At 37.0% G+C, this 16,455-nt stretch overlaps 1 protein-coding gene across 7 annotated transcripts in view; it reads left to right on the top strand.

Annotated features, from left to right (window-relative positions):
- R3HCC1L (R3H domain and coiled-coil containing 1 like) overlaps positions 1-16,455 on the top strand; it is a 92,678-nt gene that overhangs the window by 61,072 nt on the left and 15,151 nt on the right. For 5 of the 7 annotated variants that reach the window (XM_004749531.3, XM_004749530.3, XM_004749529.3 and 2 more), the window contains 2 exons: positions 11,066-11,241; positions 16,078-16,148. In XM_004749531.3, coding sequence (XP_004749588.1) covers positions 11,066-11,241; positions 16,078-16,148 — 247 coding nt within the window. The remainder of the gene's footprint in view (positions 1-11,065; positions 11,242-16,077; positions 16,149-16,455) is intronic. The other 2 variants (XR_006603270.1, XM_013054656.2) reach the window with 1 other exon arrangement.

Below are 16,455 nucleotides of genomic sequence, written 5' to 3'. Positions count from 1 at the left end.
GAAAGAAGGGCATGGCACACAGAGCCTTTTACACATGATGGGACTCAGTATTTATTGAATGGATGTAGGTGATAGGGTAGAGTTGGAGCTCTGATTTTTTTAGGGTGGACTCCAGGGGCTGTCAAAACTTTACTGCTGCTGGAATTTGGATTCTCTATGGTGGTCGCTTAGGGATATGGCTTCTCTAACAGGGGAGGAGGGTTCATGTGTGCAACTGTTTTTCAGGTCTTAATGCTTTTTAGAACAGGTGCAAAAGAATGTAGGCAATCACACAGTGTTCCGAGGCGCATAGTAATATAGCCAAAGAGGACACTTGCATGATGTAAAGCTGGGAATGGCTAGAAGATGGAGTAATGTTTTAAGCTAAAGACAGCTAGTTCTTGGGGGTTGTGTTTGGATATCACATACTGGGTTGGTGCTTGCCGGGGATGGGGTCTGTGTTGAGGTATGAGGGGTGATGAGAGCCCAAGGGAAGGAAATGGATTGAGAAAGCGAAAAAAAAAAAAAAAGTAGCAGCTCCAACTCCACAAACTATGGTCTCCTGTGCTTTGAGTTTTAGGAGATGTAATAATAATGTTATTAAAAGATGCCACAGATCCAGTAACATTAATAGCCCTCTAGTGACTATTACTCTTAATTTATTATTTATATTGCTCCAAACATACTTTATTAAAGGCTAAACCAGAATGTCTGCCGGTCTTGAAAATTTTCCAGCCAATGATTTTTTGGCTCTTTTCCCAGCGGGCCTGTTTCTTTGTTGACAGTGGCTACAGATGGAGGTGTGTAATACTTCTAATGGGCAGGGAGGTATGCTGTGGAGCAGGGTGTGGCAGCCATTGGCATGTGAAGCAGTTTCCTGCAACATCTGAACTTCTAAAACTGCGTGAGTGGGTAGAGAGCATAGATAGGTCATTCCTGAATTCCTGGAACTGCCATTCTTGATGAGCCTCTAAAGATCACACTTATTCTCCTTAAGCCATGGTTTGGGATGCCCAGAAGTTTAAGTTGGTAATAGATAAAGAGAAAGGATATTGGCCTGACTTCTCCTTCTAACCCTCTGAGATCTGGTATGAGAACACAAGAATTACTGTTGTCTAGATAAAATGTCCATAGCTGGGGCGCCTGGGTGGTTCAGTGGGTTAAGCCTCTGCCTTCGGCTTTGGTTGTGGTCTCCGGGTCCTGGGATCAAGCTCTGCATTGGGCTCTTTGCTCAGTGGGGTACCTGCTTCCCCCTCTCCCTCTGCCTGCCTCTGCCTGCTTGTGATCTCTCTGTGTCAAATAAATAAAGACATAAAATCTTTAAAAACAAAAGCAAAAACAAAAAATCATCCATAGCTCCTTCTGCCTCCTAGAGTGATCTGCACATCTATTGATTGGTAGGAGGGTTAGTAAGATACCAGCAACGTAACACTGATGTTGATAGACTGTGGCATCTGGTCCCTTCACTGGTCATTTGAAATTGGTCATTTCTGGTCTTGATTTAGGTAGGAGTCTCCTTTTGCTACAGAAGGCTACTAACAATGTTACAATCATGGAAAAGAGAAAAGGAACACCAGCCGTCCCCACAGACTTTGGGAAAAATGCTCTCTGAGTTTAAGTAGGAAGCCCAAAGGCAAAAGGAAAACCTCAAAATTCCATCACTAAAAGCAAATTATATGAAGAATGAAGGGAGGAAAGTCCTTCATATCCCATCCCCTAGAGACTTCATTAGTAGTTGGTACTTCTTCACTTTGCAGTTAAATGGAAAGATTGAGTACTTAGAGTTTGAGAAACTGTACATTGTAAATAGCTAGGTATATATGGTTATTATCACTTTTGTTTTATTTTATTTCATTTATTTTTTAAAAGATCTTATTTATTTATTTGTCAGAGAGCAGAAGCAGAGGGAGTGGGAGAGGGAGAAGCAGGCTTCCTGCTGAGCAGGGAGCCCGATGTGGGGCTCAATCCCAGGACTCTGGGATCATGACCTGAGCCAAAGGCAGATGCTTAATGGCTGAGCCACCCAGGCGCCCCATCACTTCCATTTTAAAGGCACTGTGTTACATGCCAGCTTTTTTCTCAGCTTTATCTAAGGTGTTTGTTTGTTTGTTTGTTTAATTTGGAGAAACGGGATATAACCATGTGATTAGATAGTCATATAACAATCTGAAGGATAATTAATATAAAACCACTTTATGAGAGATGTCCTAAGTCTGACTGTCTGATGGGTGATCTAGAGAGTGGTGTCAACAGAGGATGAGATCCCTGAGGGCTAGACTGGTTGATACAGTTGCATGTTATTGAGGCTGTAGAATTAAACAAGATTTGAAGCCCTACTTAGATTGTTGTTATGTTCCCAATTTCTGTTTTCTTTTTCTGTTTCTTAAAATTGATAGATTTTTTTTTTTTGAGTGGTTTTAGGTTTACAGAAAAAAATTGAGTGAGAAGTTTAGGGTTCCCATATGACTCCTTCACTGTTTTATTACTATTTTAATTTTTATTTTTACAGTACCTTTTATTATTAGTTGCAACTCATTTTAGCAGACTTATATTTAATATTTTTATTAAAGTGTCTGAATTAATAGGTCATTGGCTGCCTAAGTGAGGATTCCAGATGCCGTAAATTCGAATGCAGTTACTTGGGACATCCAGTGAAAAATCTGGTTGAATGAAGTACTCTATTTGTTGTTCAGTCCACTAGTGGATGATGACTGGATCTCTGGTTGATACAGAAAGAGAGGGAATACTAACATTGCTCATAGTTTATTTCTAAACCAAACATCTCCTAAAATGAAAAAAATCTCCCATCTGAGCTCCATTAGGTTTGTTACGTAAATTTTTTTCCTCTTAATCTGCGTTTACACCAACAGCATTTAATTTCTGATGCTTTTCAGAACTGAAGAGAGGTAAACAGTTCTAGGCCTCTATTGTCGGTACAAGGAGGCATTCTTGTCTGCAGCTTGGGAGATTCCTGGTGTGCTGTACTCCGTCCCTGGCAGTGCTTTTACTTTAGTGAGCTCCATGAATGTATATGTGGAATATAGTTGGGGCAACTGGGGTAGGAGTAGCGATATCACTTGTAATGTTTCTTCCATTTAATTCATTCCCTGTTCAGTGACAGTAGCAGGGAGAGATAATGGTAGGGTTGGCCAAGAGAACCAGAGTGTACACTCTACCCCAGTCAGGAGTAAAACATACTAACAGCTTTATCACAAAGATTTTAAACATTTTAAAAATGCTCAAATTTTTTCATGAATTTTTTAGTTCATTTCTGTTAAAGAGTTTGGTTAACAAGAATTAAGCTCATCTACACTTTGATTTGAATTACTGTAGTCCTTTGTATCCGAAATTTCTTGTCTGGCATGTTGAATACTCTGTGGCTGGGCTTTGGGAGGGAGGGCTAGAAAGGAAGAGCGGGTCCCAGCTATAGGCTTGACTCCTGAAGTGGGTAGCCAGCAGTCAAAATACGTTTAAATTCAGACTGTTTTGTGTTACGAATCTGGGGATGCGGTGTGAGGAGGTCTAAATTAGCAGTAATGCCTGCATGACAGAAGGAAATTAAGTGCCAGTCAGCAGCCATGTACAGATCATTTGTGTGAATTGACCCAAAACTGAGACTGTTGAGGAAAAGCCAAGAGGATGCCCAGGCGTGCTGGATCCTAGGCTTGATGCACGGAGACTGTGTTTCTGATCCTTCAGATGATGGGTCATGCTCTTATATTGCCTGCCCTGACTCATTTCTTAATACAGTGGGTCTGAGTCTGCAGTTGAAGGTCAGAAGCACATATATATTATCTGATGGAGACAAATAGACAAGGGCTAATACTCTCTAAAGTAATAAACACAAAGAAGAAATTTTTATTTGGGAGAACTGGCATAGATACGATGTAGGATCTTAGGTAGTTGAAGGGAGCATAATTAGGAACTAGAGAAATCAAGAAGTAGAATGGCAGTGAATGCTACATTTATCTGTTTTGCAGTGTTTCTTAGGACTTGTGGGCAGCCATTGTCCCTGATTATCATAACAGTACCTGAGTCAAGCTGTCAGGGATAGTTTGGGAAGATTCAGACCTCTAGCAGTCTCCTGTTCTTGGATTGTCTGGTCTTTGAGCTTTCTGCATCATCATTGGCATCTCTCCATCTAATCTTTCTAGTCATGCTGCGAAGAGGAGGAAGTAGAGACGCCTCCCTGCCTCCTCAGCACTTCTCTTGACTATTAATTAAATCTGTTTGGTGGATCGGTTTAGCATCTTGTCAAGGATGCCAACGCCAGTCTGCCATGTTAACTTATGTATGATCTGAAGAGGAACCAGGTCCATGTCGGTTCAGGATGTTCACTTGATCTTTGCCCATATATTCATGTGTCATACATTACCATCCATGGGAGAGAATTAGAGCTCTTCAAAGTTAACCTCTCACACTGGGGTCAGTAAATGATCATCTGAACCAATTGCTGGGCTGTCGTACATGTCTCACTGTTGTAGCTTTTCTCTTAGATCCTTTAGCCCTTTTCCTTTGCTGCTTGCTTGTTTGCCCCCACCCCCGCTGCTTCTCTTTAATTAGGCCTTAATCCAAAGCTGTGGCCATGGCTTTCTCCCACTGAGGATAACCAGAGGTATTGAGATATTGCTTCTACCTATTCTAGAGAAATCTGTAGATGACACCTTACAGGGGATTCTACACATTCTTGTTACAAATTTTATGAAGCCAAAGTTTGCCTTTCCAGTGTGGTTTCCTGGTAAGGTCAGTGGGGGCATAGCCTAGATAGAGTAGATAATTTTATTTGTGGGTAGAGAACTCCACTGGGGACATTTTCTCCTCTTGCACTTACTATATAAAATGTTAGAGTTTAAAAGTCTAAATTTATCCTTCTGTTGAAAAGGATGTAAGTCCAGAATAGTACAGAAGAGGCCTAGAAGCTATCACTTATGCTGCATAGCATATAAATATTTATGCTGTAATACTTTAATGGCATTATCTTTTTAGGGAACTCCTTTTGAATGTTTTTGAATTTGGGTTATGAGAAATTTGAAAAAAACTTGAAATACCTTTTTTTTTTCTTTTTAAATAAATAGTGTTATTTCCCTGTCTGCCAAAGAGGAGAAGTTAAATGGGTAAAACATTTTAATTCTAGCTTTTGGTCTATTCACAATACTGTAGACCAACATGAAAAATTCTTGGCTGTTACTCTCAACTTTCTGTGATACTGGCATACCTTAGATAGAACTAAATCCAGATAGTTCAAAAAGCTTTTTTAATGTTTTTGTTTATAGCTTTAACCTGTTCTCCAATGAAATCTTTCCATTTATCAAGGTTTATAGTAAATAATGACATTTTAAATTGATTTTCTTCAACAGAAAGTGAGTTAATAAGCAGTTGTGTAGCCATAAGATATAAGCAGGAGAGAAAAATAGAAAGAAACAAAGAACTTGGATACCCTAGCCTATATAATTGAGAATTGACTGTATGGGTTGATTCTGTAAATCATGTTATCATGTTATACCACCAACTTGTGATCAAGTCTTTGTTGTCCTTTTCCCTGCAACTTATGCCCCCATGTGTAAATTTGTTACAGACATACCTATAGTTTAAAGTGGTTTATTATATTTCATACAACTTTATTACATATTGAAATTCAAGTTCTTTTTGTAATGTATGCTGAACATACATTAAATGTGTGTTGGGTGAGTGGTTAGGTGATCAGGATGAGGTGGAAGGAAGAGCCAGGTCCAGCTCTAATATAAGGTCCTGTGTAATGAGTATTTCAAAAGTAGTACGGATGAAGTAAATGTAGATGATGTAAAACTGAAAAAGGGTAGAGGACAAGTTAGATTATCCATGCTTTGGGGTGTTTAGGGGAGGAATCACAGAAGAGGTGGTATTTGAGTATGTCCTTGGAGAATGGTGTGATATTTTGAGATGGGCAGACTGACAGACATTAGCACTTGTGAAGTAATAAGACCAAAGCAATGGGGAGGAGGAAGTAAGGTGTGTTGAGGCAGAGTGAATATTAATCTTTGGTTGGAATTTAGCATATTTTAAGGGATGACATGAGATAAAGCTAGAAAGGTATATTAGTATACTATTGCTGCTGTAATAAATTACCACAAAATAGTGTCTTAAAACAACACAAATTTATTAACTTACAGTTCTGGAGGTCGGACGTCTAAAATGGGTCTCACTGGGATAATTAATTAAGGTGTTGGCAAGGCTGTATTCCTTTCCAGAGGCTCTTGGGGAGAACTTATTGTCTTGCTTTTTCAACTTCTTGGAGTTTGCCACATTCTTTGGCTCGGGGCCCCAGAGTCTTGCTAATATCATCACTCTGACTCTGAGTTTTCCTCTGAGTTCTTCTGCTTTTAAGGACCCTTGTGGTTATAATTGGGTCCACTCTGATAATGCAGGATAATCTCCCCGATTTAAAGTCAGCTGATTAGCAACCTTAATTCCATCTGCTGCCTCAGTTCTCCTTTGCTGCATGTACCATAACCACAGGTTAAGAGAAGTTAGGACATGGATGTCTTTGAGAGGCTGTTATTCTGGTTGGGGCCAAATTATGAGAGCTTTAAGTGCAGCCACTGAAAATTTTTGATCAAAGGAATGACATGGTCATGGCAGTATTTTGGATAGTTTAATTTATGCTCCTTATGCTATCTAGAATATACAACTAGAAAGAAATCAGCAACCTTGAACGATCTTTGTAGTTTTGCCATTGATCGTCCCTTTCTCCCTTCCTCCTTTTCTCCTTTTGCCCTTCCCTTCCTTCTTCCTAGAATACTTTATATCCATAAATCCGTAATCAGAATTAGTTGTCCTGAACATTAATACGGCACTGTTTCTGATTGTGTTCACTGAAAGACCTTTTCATCATGTTACGGAAGGAATACTAGACTAGCAGTCAGGAGACCTGAGTTATGATTCAAACTCTGTCAGTAATTTGATTTGTAATCTTAAGGATATCCTTTAGTTTCTCGGTGATGCAATCCTCCATCTTTGTAATCAGGATAATAATAGCAGCCATCTGACATGCTCATCTGACAGAGATATAAATATGACTTTATTCCAAAGTAATGTAGCATATTTTTGTTTTTTTGTCTGTAGAGAGTAACTGGCTTCATAACTTCGTAACTTTTTTTCTTTTTGAAGAAAAGATCTTTTTGATCCTTAAAGAACCAAGGATCAAACAAAAAACAACAAAAAATAAAAAGCTCAAGGATCCATGCCTGATTGACCTACTCTTCCCACCCTTTTTTTTCCTCTATAAAAAGGGATCAAGGCAATTAAGTCATAGCAAGTCAGGTACTATTTTACAGACTTGTTTTTAAGACCAGACTATTAGGCTTTAAGAGTCTTAAAAACCCTCACTTTGGGGAAGATGATTTTAATTTAGCTGAATATGGAAGCTGGTTATGCCTATGAAGGAATACTCACATTTTACTTACACTTTATAAATAAACAAGACAGACCACTGGCAAAAACAAAACAAAACAAAACAAAAACCTAAAATGTTTGTGATTCATAACTCAAAATTATTTGCTCTGAGTTATTTTATTCCCTTGGTCTAATAGAGAGATTAGAATGAATCAAATTCAAAACCTCTATTGCTCTATCAAACATTTCTTAGTCATCAGAAAGAAAAATACATATGTAGGTCTTAAAATATGAAGGTTTCACATTGACAGTATAGCAGATACTTGTTCTATTACATGTGACTTAGAGTAAATGTTTCAGTTGTCTAATAGAAATATGATGCAGGCTACAAATAGGAACCATGTATATGATTACAAATTTTCTAGTGGGCACATTAAGAGGAGTGTCATCTAATAATATACCCAGAATATCATTTCAACATGTAATCAACATAAGAAATTATTGAGATATTTTATTTTTTGTATTGTCTTTGGAACCTGATGTGTATTTTATGTATAAAATACATCTCAATTTAGATTAGCCACAGTTTTCAAGTTTTCAGTGGCCACAAGTGGCTGGCAGCTACCGTGCTGGGTTGTGCAGGTCTGCTGCAGGTGTATCTATGTAATTGGTGTGTGAAAGCTTAGAGCCTCTCCTTAAAGCTGTCTGTATTGCCCTGTCTAATCCGCTGACAGCGGCCCCGCCCCCTCGCTTCCCTTCACAGTCTTGCTCTGATCTTCACTTCATTCCGTATTGTTCTCTTAGACATTTCCCTCTTCAGTGTCACAAACTTCTCTCTCCTTTACTCTTTCAAGGCTCCCTGTCATGTTTGGCTGGGATTCTCAGGAGAGAAAGTGGCATTAAAAGTATGGCCTCCTACCTACCACCATACCATAACCAAAAAAAATGTGTTACTGGTAGAAACGTAAACTGACCTCACCAATATCAGTGCCGTGGGGAAATGAAATGAAGTTCTTTCTCCTCCTTGGAAAAGTTAGGAATCCCTGATAATAGTGGTGTCTGATAGGAAAAACTAGTCAGGAGTATCTAATTTGCAGGCTTTATATCTATTGTTATAAAATATAGAATAAGAATTGTGTTTTGTTATTATTAACACTTTGTGTTTAACCAGTCCCAGAAGCCAAAACACTCAGCAGTTTCCTTAGAAATGGAATATAAGTATGTTAAGTTCAGTTTTGCTGAGTAGATTAGAGCAAAGGACCATAAACAGATGTTCTTGGCAGGCCATTTTTTATTTTATTTATTTTATTTATTTTTTAAGATTTTATTTATTTGACAGAGGGAGAGAGCACAAGCAGGGGGAGCTACAGGCAGAGGGACAGGAATAGGGAGAAGTAGTCTTCCTGCTGAGCAAGGAGCCTGATAACTGGGCTTGGAGCCTGATCCCATCCTGAGATCGTGACCTGAGCGGAAGGCAGACACTTAACTGACTGAGCCACCCAGGCGCCCCTTTCCTTCCTCTTTATAATCAGTTCTTAGGGTTTATAATTCCAAGGCATTTTGTAGTCATGCATTGTTTATGTCTCACAATGCATTATTTAGCCCCAGTTTATAAATGCACAGACATGCAGTGATTTATTTTGTTTTTTACAAAGTACCTCAAAAAGTTAATGCCAGAAATCCAAAAATGAAATTAGGAAAACAGTTCCATTTACAATTGCATTTAAAAACTATTTAGGAATAAATTTAACAAAAGGAATATGAAACTTGTGCTCCAGAAACTACAAAATATTGTTGGAAGAAATTAAAGAAGACCTAAGTAAACGGAAAGCTATCCCATGTTCATCTTTTCTTTTTACTGTTGAGATACTTCTCAAATTGATGTGCATATTCAGCAAATCCTAGCTACCCCCCTCCCCTTTTGGGGCAGAAACTGGCAAACTGATCCTCAGATTTATATGGAAATCTAAGAGACTAGAATAGCCAAAATGATTTTGAAAAAGCAGGACAAAATAGGAAGATAAAACTTTCTGATTTCAAAATCTATTAAAAAACTACAGTAATCAGGATAGTGTGGCACTGACATCAGGATGGAGTTGGAAATGACTACTGACCTTCCTTGTTTCTGGGACAGTTCTCTTAAACTGATAGACCAGCCCCCTTTAGGCTTTTAAGGATTTGTTAGGTTTAGCTGATTTCTTCTTGCCCGCTTTTGTAGTGCCCACTTCTTTGACCATGATCTGTCAGTGGCAAAGCAGTTTCTGTGTTCTATTTCTGTTTGGAGGGATTTTGCCACTCTTGGGATTTCAGTTTTTTTGATCGTCTCGCATGCTCAGTGGTCTGGTGAGTTCAAGAAAAGCTACTATTTTATGGATCACCTAATCTTTTCTCATTGTTATGGTGGAAGGAATAATTCTCTTTCTGCTTTCTGCATCCTAAGCAGAGTGGAAATATGGCACTTGGCCTGTAATACATTCAGTACTCAGTTAAAATTTAATTAAGTGGGTTGAATTCATTGAATACTTAGTATTATATAAGTGTTATACTTAGTGTGCTGAGCACGTACATATCATTTAATCTACATACCTATCTGTGAGGTATAGGTGCTATTATTATTCCTGTTTTTTTTAAATGTAAACTAAAGCTTAATGGAGAAAAGGAACCAGAGGTACAGCAATGAATAAACATTTTTGTTAATTCTACCTATATCACTTTCCCTCTCCTCTTCCTCCCAAATAAATTCTTGAATCGGAGATGTATCCTTGGCATTGCAAATTCTCATTTCCTCATTTGATGGGCAGTAAGGCATAGTATAAACGAGGGAAAAGCTGGAAGAGACCTAGTTGGACTCTCCCCTTCCGCCCACCACTGCTAGTTGGACTTCTGATTAACAGGGAGAAGATACTCTGAGGTCCGAAGGCTTTGGGTGATCAGTACTAGCCCCTAGGTTTTATAGCAGGTGAATGACAAAGAACTGTCTTGGCTTTGATGCCATATTCCATTTTTTCCCCTTCCCTTCTGCTTCCAGAAGTGTGAAATAGTTAATAGCCTTCAGTTTTCTTTAGAATAGTAGAATTTTGAGTATTTTTCATTACTGTTAATTTTTTTTTAACTAATCTGTGATGTGGGAATTCCTGTAGGTAACTGTCATGTTAGAGACCTTAAATATAATTACTTCTGCCACTCACATTTGTCTTAACAAATTCCTTTGTAAGCTACATGTAAGAAAAGGTAGGCTAACAAAGTGTTTTCATTTTAAAAATTTCTTGTTTGTTTTTGTTTACTTCCAGAAAAGAAACTATGAGATGAGCCTGATCAGTAAGGCCAAATAAAGCAAATGTTATTAATTCATCTCTTCAGCTATTTTCTGAAATTCATTTTCCAAGATGTACATTTTTAACTCACCACATTAATCAGTCTACATTTTCTCACACTCTGGTTGATAGATGCAAGTGAAGTTTCATGCATTGCCTATCTTTGTTGGAATTTCAACACCTTTTTAAAGTATTCTTCATGTTAATATAAACTGGATGATAGACTTCTGGTCATTGTTGTATTTGTGTATTTGTATTTGTGAATAGCATTAATACAGAGACACTGTTAAAGATTAAGGAATTGGAATATGGAGACAAGGAAGGATCATTTATATATGGTAGGATATTTTATAGTGCTCTGACTTGATGTAACTGTCAATTATATGCTTCTTCTTCTCTAGTTATCAGGGAATATGAAGAACAGAAAAAGCATCCAGGAACCTAGATTTGATTATTACAACCATGAAGTTTCTGATATTGACCTCAGTGACTGTGAATTTCCACATGTTATTGAAATTTATGACTTCCCCCAAGAATTTCGTACTGAAGACCTCCTGCGGGTTTTCTGCAGTTATCAGTAAGTATTTGCAAATAGTTGGGCATGTTTGGGAAGGTGAGATGAAGTTTTCTTAATATGTCTTCTGAAAAACCATCTCTTGTTTGCATATTCCCTATTGTTTACTTTAGCATCAGTTTTGTTTATTGTCTTTTCCAAGTCCATTAGAAATCTTCTGTATCAAGTCTGTCTTCTTCTAAGTTCTTTAAAAATTCCAAATAGTCTCTCTAGACCCCATTTTGGGCATTTAAGAAGAATGTCTTCGATTATGACTTCTGGATGTCTTCATGGTGTGTTTAATCCATTTATAATTATAATAATTATAATTATTGATGTATTTGGATATATGCCTGCCATCTTTTTTTGTGTTTACTTGTTTCATCTATTTCTCTTCTTTCTTGCCTTCTTTTGGATTGATGAGGTATTTTTTTCTCATTCTATTTTGTTTGGAAATGATACGCTGTTTCTATTCTTTGGTGGTTACTTTAGAAATTACAAAATGCATGCTTAACTTACCAATGGCTAAAGTTAATGTTTTTACACTCTTTCCAAACACTATAAGGGCTTTTTAACTCCATTTCCCAATTCCATTCCCTCCCTTTCCACCACTCCCAACTATATGCTATGGAGACTATTTAAAAAAATTTTTTTTTCTTTTTAAACTCCCATTATTTGCTGTTACTCTTTTATAGAGTCAGCATTCAGATTTATCCAGTTTCTGTGTTCTTCATTTATACCTCTTGCAGCTCATATCTTCCATCTGAAATCATTTTCTTTTTGCATGGAACATACTCTTTTACCATTTAATTTAGTAACAGTCAGCCATCAACAGACTGAATTGGGTTTTGTTTTTTTAATGGCATTATTTCAACTTTGTTTTTGAAAGACATGTTTGCTAGGTATAGAATTCTAGGTTGGCAGTCATTTTTCTCTCAGAAATGTGCAGATTTAGTCTACCATCTCCTGGCTTTCTCTGTGGAAAATAAGAAGCCAGCTGAAAGTTCACAACCGTTGCTTCTGAATGTAATCTCTCTTTTCTCTTTGGATGCTCTTAGGGGTTTCTCTTTGTCTTGTGTTGTACATTTTAGTGTGATGTGGCTTTGTGTTTTTAAAAATTTACTCTTCTTGAGAGTATTTGAGCTTCTTAAATCACTAAGTATTTTTCATTGGTCTTGGAGAACACATAGTTATCTCTTCAGGTTACGTTCCTTTGTGTCAGTCTTTCTCTTTTATGTTCTCTAAGATGTCAAGAAAATATATATTAGACCTTCTCACTTAATCCTAATGTTACCTCTCTTTTATATTTTCTGTTTGTCTCTGATACATTCTGAATCGTTTCCTTAGTTCTAATTTCCAGTTCACTGATTTCTTTCTTCAGCTGTGTTTAATTTGCTGTTAAATCTGTCCATTGAATATTTAAATTTCATTTTTTGTTTTTCATTTTTCTAAGTTCTCTATTTCTCTTTAAAATCTTTGTGGTCATTTTTTAGTTTCTTATTTTTTTTCTAAAATATTTTCAAGATTTAAAATATTTCTTAAATGTATTAAACATAGACCTTCTATGGTCTGTGTCTGGTAATGCCTTTACCTGAAGTCTTTTTAGTTCTGCTTCTGCAAATTCTCAGGTTTAGTAATATTTTTTATTGTGAGCCAACTGTTTTCCTTGGAATTTTATTTATGGGAATTGAATTCTACAGTAGAAGAAGAGGATTTCTCCTGAGAGGATATGTGTTTTCTTCTGCCAGGCCCAAGGGCCCGAAGAGTTCAGCAGCACTGTAAATTAAATTACTGATTAGAGGTTATTTTGACCACTGAGATAGAAATAGTCAAGTGGAGAATGATAAAAAATGATTGTTCTCTGTCTCAACTAGTTTATTTTAACAACACATATAAATGTCTAGTCACTTGCCAGTCTTTGATGTGGTGCCAAGGCCTTTTTTTTTCTTTCAAGTTACTGGCCTATTGATAGAAGAGTTCTTGTATGTTTTCCTCATAACATATCAATTAAAGTGGAATGAGAACTTTAAAGTACCTTTAGAGGCATCTGAGTGCTTACTCTTTATAGATTAAAATGTTTTCTGTCCTTTATAGCTGTTTTGCCCAAACATAATTGATAGTCATTTTTGGATTTTTTAGTGACTTCACCATTCTCTGCTGTTCCACAGCATTCAGTTAAGTTTTTATAGACACAGCATCTTTTCTTTTTCACACTCATTTTTCATTGTTTTAATTTTAGTAAATTACGTAATGAAAATACAAATTAAAACTGATATAAACCATTTGAAAACAATTCCACTAACTCTTGTTATGTATATAATTCATACACATATAGGACAAGATAAAGAATCAAGTATACCTTTGTATCTTTAGCTTATAAGAAGAAAACAAGCTTCAGGAATAAAGAAACAATAAAAAACAAGCTTCAGAAAGAAAGTTATTAAAGAAAAGATCTTCAGGATCTGGAAGAAGTCAATACGAAGAAGGATTATACTTTAACATTCTCGTCCTGATACTAAAAATGAACTAGGTCTTTTGTCTCGTACTACAAATGTACATTTAAAATTCAGTTCATATAGATCTTGAATTTGTTAGATTCTGCATCAGGATTTAACCTCCCACTTTTTCTTAAAGAGCCAGATAGGAAATATTTTAGGCAACTCTGCCATCATTGCATAAAAGCAGCATGAGCATGATTGTATTCAGTGAAATTTTATGTATGAAAACATGGGGCACCTGAGTGAATCATTTGGTTAAGTGACTGCCTTCAGTTCAGGTCATGAGAGAGAGCCCTGCATCAGGGTCCCTGCTCAGTAGGGTCTGCTTCTCTCTCCTTCTCCCTCTGTGTCCCCCCAACTGCTCATTTTCTCTCTTCCTTGCAAATAAATAAAATCTTTTAAAAAAGCACCCTGTTTTTCTATGAAATTCTTAGAATAGGCAAAATTAGCTAGCAGCCAAGTACCTCACTTAAATTTGGATGGGGGAGGATATCAGTTCTATAGCTAAAAGAAATAAGAGGGTAACTGGATCCCAGAGAACAGTTAATCTTTCCGTAGACTTTCCGCTAAATATATAGGTTTGGTTAGTCAGTCAAATTCATTAACATGTTCAGACCCTATATCAGGGCCTGTTCCATATAAAGTGCCTAATGGATTTTAAAAACCAGTCAATGAGCTTAAATCTCAAATTAGTACTACCTTAGATTGTTATTAGTAATGATGATTTTTAAAACCAAGGATTAGTTTTATTGATGTCTAGAATTTCCTACTAAAGGCTAGTTAATTCTTATGAATTATTAACTTTTGCTTTATTTCTTCCTAATCTTACCTGCAAGACCATTTTTCTATCAAACCCAAAAACATTCCCAAAAGAAGAGAAACATTTTAAAGGATTATGAAATTCCAAAGTCTAAAAGACTCTCCAGATCCCATCTAAGGTCTTTTTCTAAGCTTTTTGTAAACTCTTATTATACAGGCTCTTCTGCTATTGAACTTTTTCAGTCTCCAACCCCTGTGGTCATTTTAAGCCATGGTCAAACTTACTCTTACATTCAGGAAATTCTCTAACCTTCAAAGCCTCCTTCATTCCTTTTTTCCTCAAAGGAATTTTTTTCTTGACTGAAGGAAGATATTTTAGCTGTTGTTTCTTTTTCTTTCTTTATAGTGCTTTATAAAAATAAAGTCAAGGTCACGGTGCAGAAGCCTACAATAATGTCTGAGAGTCAAATACCCAAGTCAACTTTATATTTTAGTCACCATTTTTTATCAATATTAATAATCTTCCTAATGAATATTGTTATTACTCATAAAAAATAATGAGCACTGTTCATTTATTAAAGGCCTGTAAGTCCTCAGCACTGTGCTCTTTGCCTTGTCACAGATGATCTCATTTCCATTTTCACAGTAACTCTGTTTGGAAGGTGCTATGCCCTTTTCTACGGATAAGCAGACCTAGCTTCAAGAGAAGTCAATCTGCCCAAGAACTCAAGGTGGCAGAGCCCTGAGTCCTTTTGTATCCGACCCTCCAACCCCATGTCCTTTCTACAGAACTATGTTGAATGTATGAGCAGTTTTTAAGTTCCCTTCTGAAAAACTAATGCCATCATTTTGATAGTCATTCTGTTCACTATGTAATAGCTCTGCTCCAAAATAAATGTGTTTTTAATGGTCATTGTTTTGATTCTAATCCCATCTGATGTTTCTCTGATCTTGATATCTTAATTATCCTGAATTGTTCTGAGTTTGCCACAGTTCTTTCCTGTTCTCCCTTTACTTCCTTTCTACCACTCGAAATAATAGCTCATCCTCTCTGATTATAGTTGTCTTTTTTCTCAATTTCTTGGGTTTTTTTGTTTGTTTGTTTTGTTTTTTGGGGGTTTCTTTCTTATTTGTTTCTTGCTTTGAATGACCTGTGTCCCTCTCTGTCTCTGTCCGTGAGGCTACATTTGCCTTAAATCCAGGTGACCTTCCCTGTCTCCCTCCTCTTCCAATATTCTTCCGCCACTTCTCTGCGTCCTCCTTTGACCTCTTCTTGTTCTGTGCCCATAAGAGCATCTCTTGTGAATAGTGTGATAAACACTTTGCCTCCCCAAGGGACATGCGGAGATTAATTAGTTGATGTCTATAACTGGCTGGGAATGTAAAATACTGCCAGGTAGTTCTTTAGGGTGGTATTATTGCTTTTAAAATTCAGTGGCTTCTTCTGTCCTCCAAACTGTTTTTTGTGGCATTATCCCCATTCCACCTGTGCGCTCGTTGAGTGTTTATCTCCTCATGAAATGCTTTATGAGACTCTATTTGAAAGATGTTTCATAAAAGTAAATTTTATTTTAAGAAATAAAATTGTGTTGTTTTGTTGCAGAAAGAAAGGTTTTGATATTAAGTGGGTGGATGACACACATGCCCTAGGAGTATTCTCCAGTCCGATTACAGGTATTCACCTAGTGGATTTCTGTGGTCTTTCCTTATTGTCTGTTTTCTCTTGCTACTTGTTCTGATTTCCCTTTTATTCTAGCAACTGGCATATTATCCAGCCAGTGTAGGTGAATGGCAGATGCAGGTTTTTGAGGCACAGTACTTTGTACCGGTGTGCTTTCCCTCTCCCTTTCACCTTAATCCAATAGCAATTTGGAGAGAGAGCCAACTCCTTCCAGGGTTATGTGCTGTGTAACTGTCCGTTCCGATCATACATAAACAGATAATAGGTAGAAATTTAAGAAGCCAGTGTGACTGAATCTTA

Source organism: Mustela putorius, unplaced genomic scaffold (genome assembly GCF_011764305.1).
Source record: "Mustela putorius furo isolate JIRA1106 unplaced genomic scaffold, ASM1176430v1.1 tig00003909_pilon_pilon_pilon, whole genome shotgun sequence".
In the NCBI taxonomy this organism is placed as follows: Eukaryota; Metazoa; Chordata; class Mammalia; order Carnivora; family Mustelidae; genus Mustela; species Mustela putorius.
The sequence above is the reverse complement of the archived record's forward strand: the minus strand, read 5'-3'. Positions and strand labels throughout refer to the sequence as shown.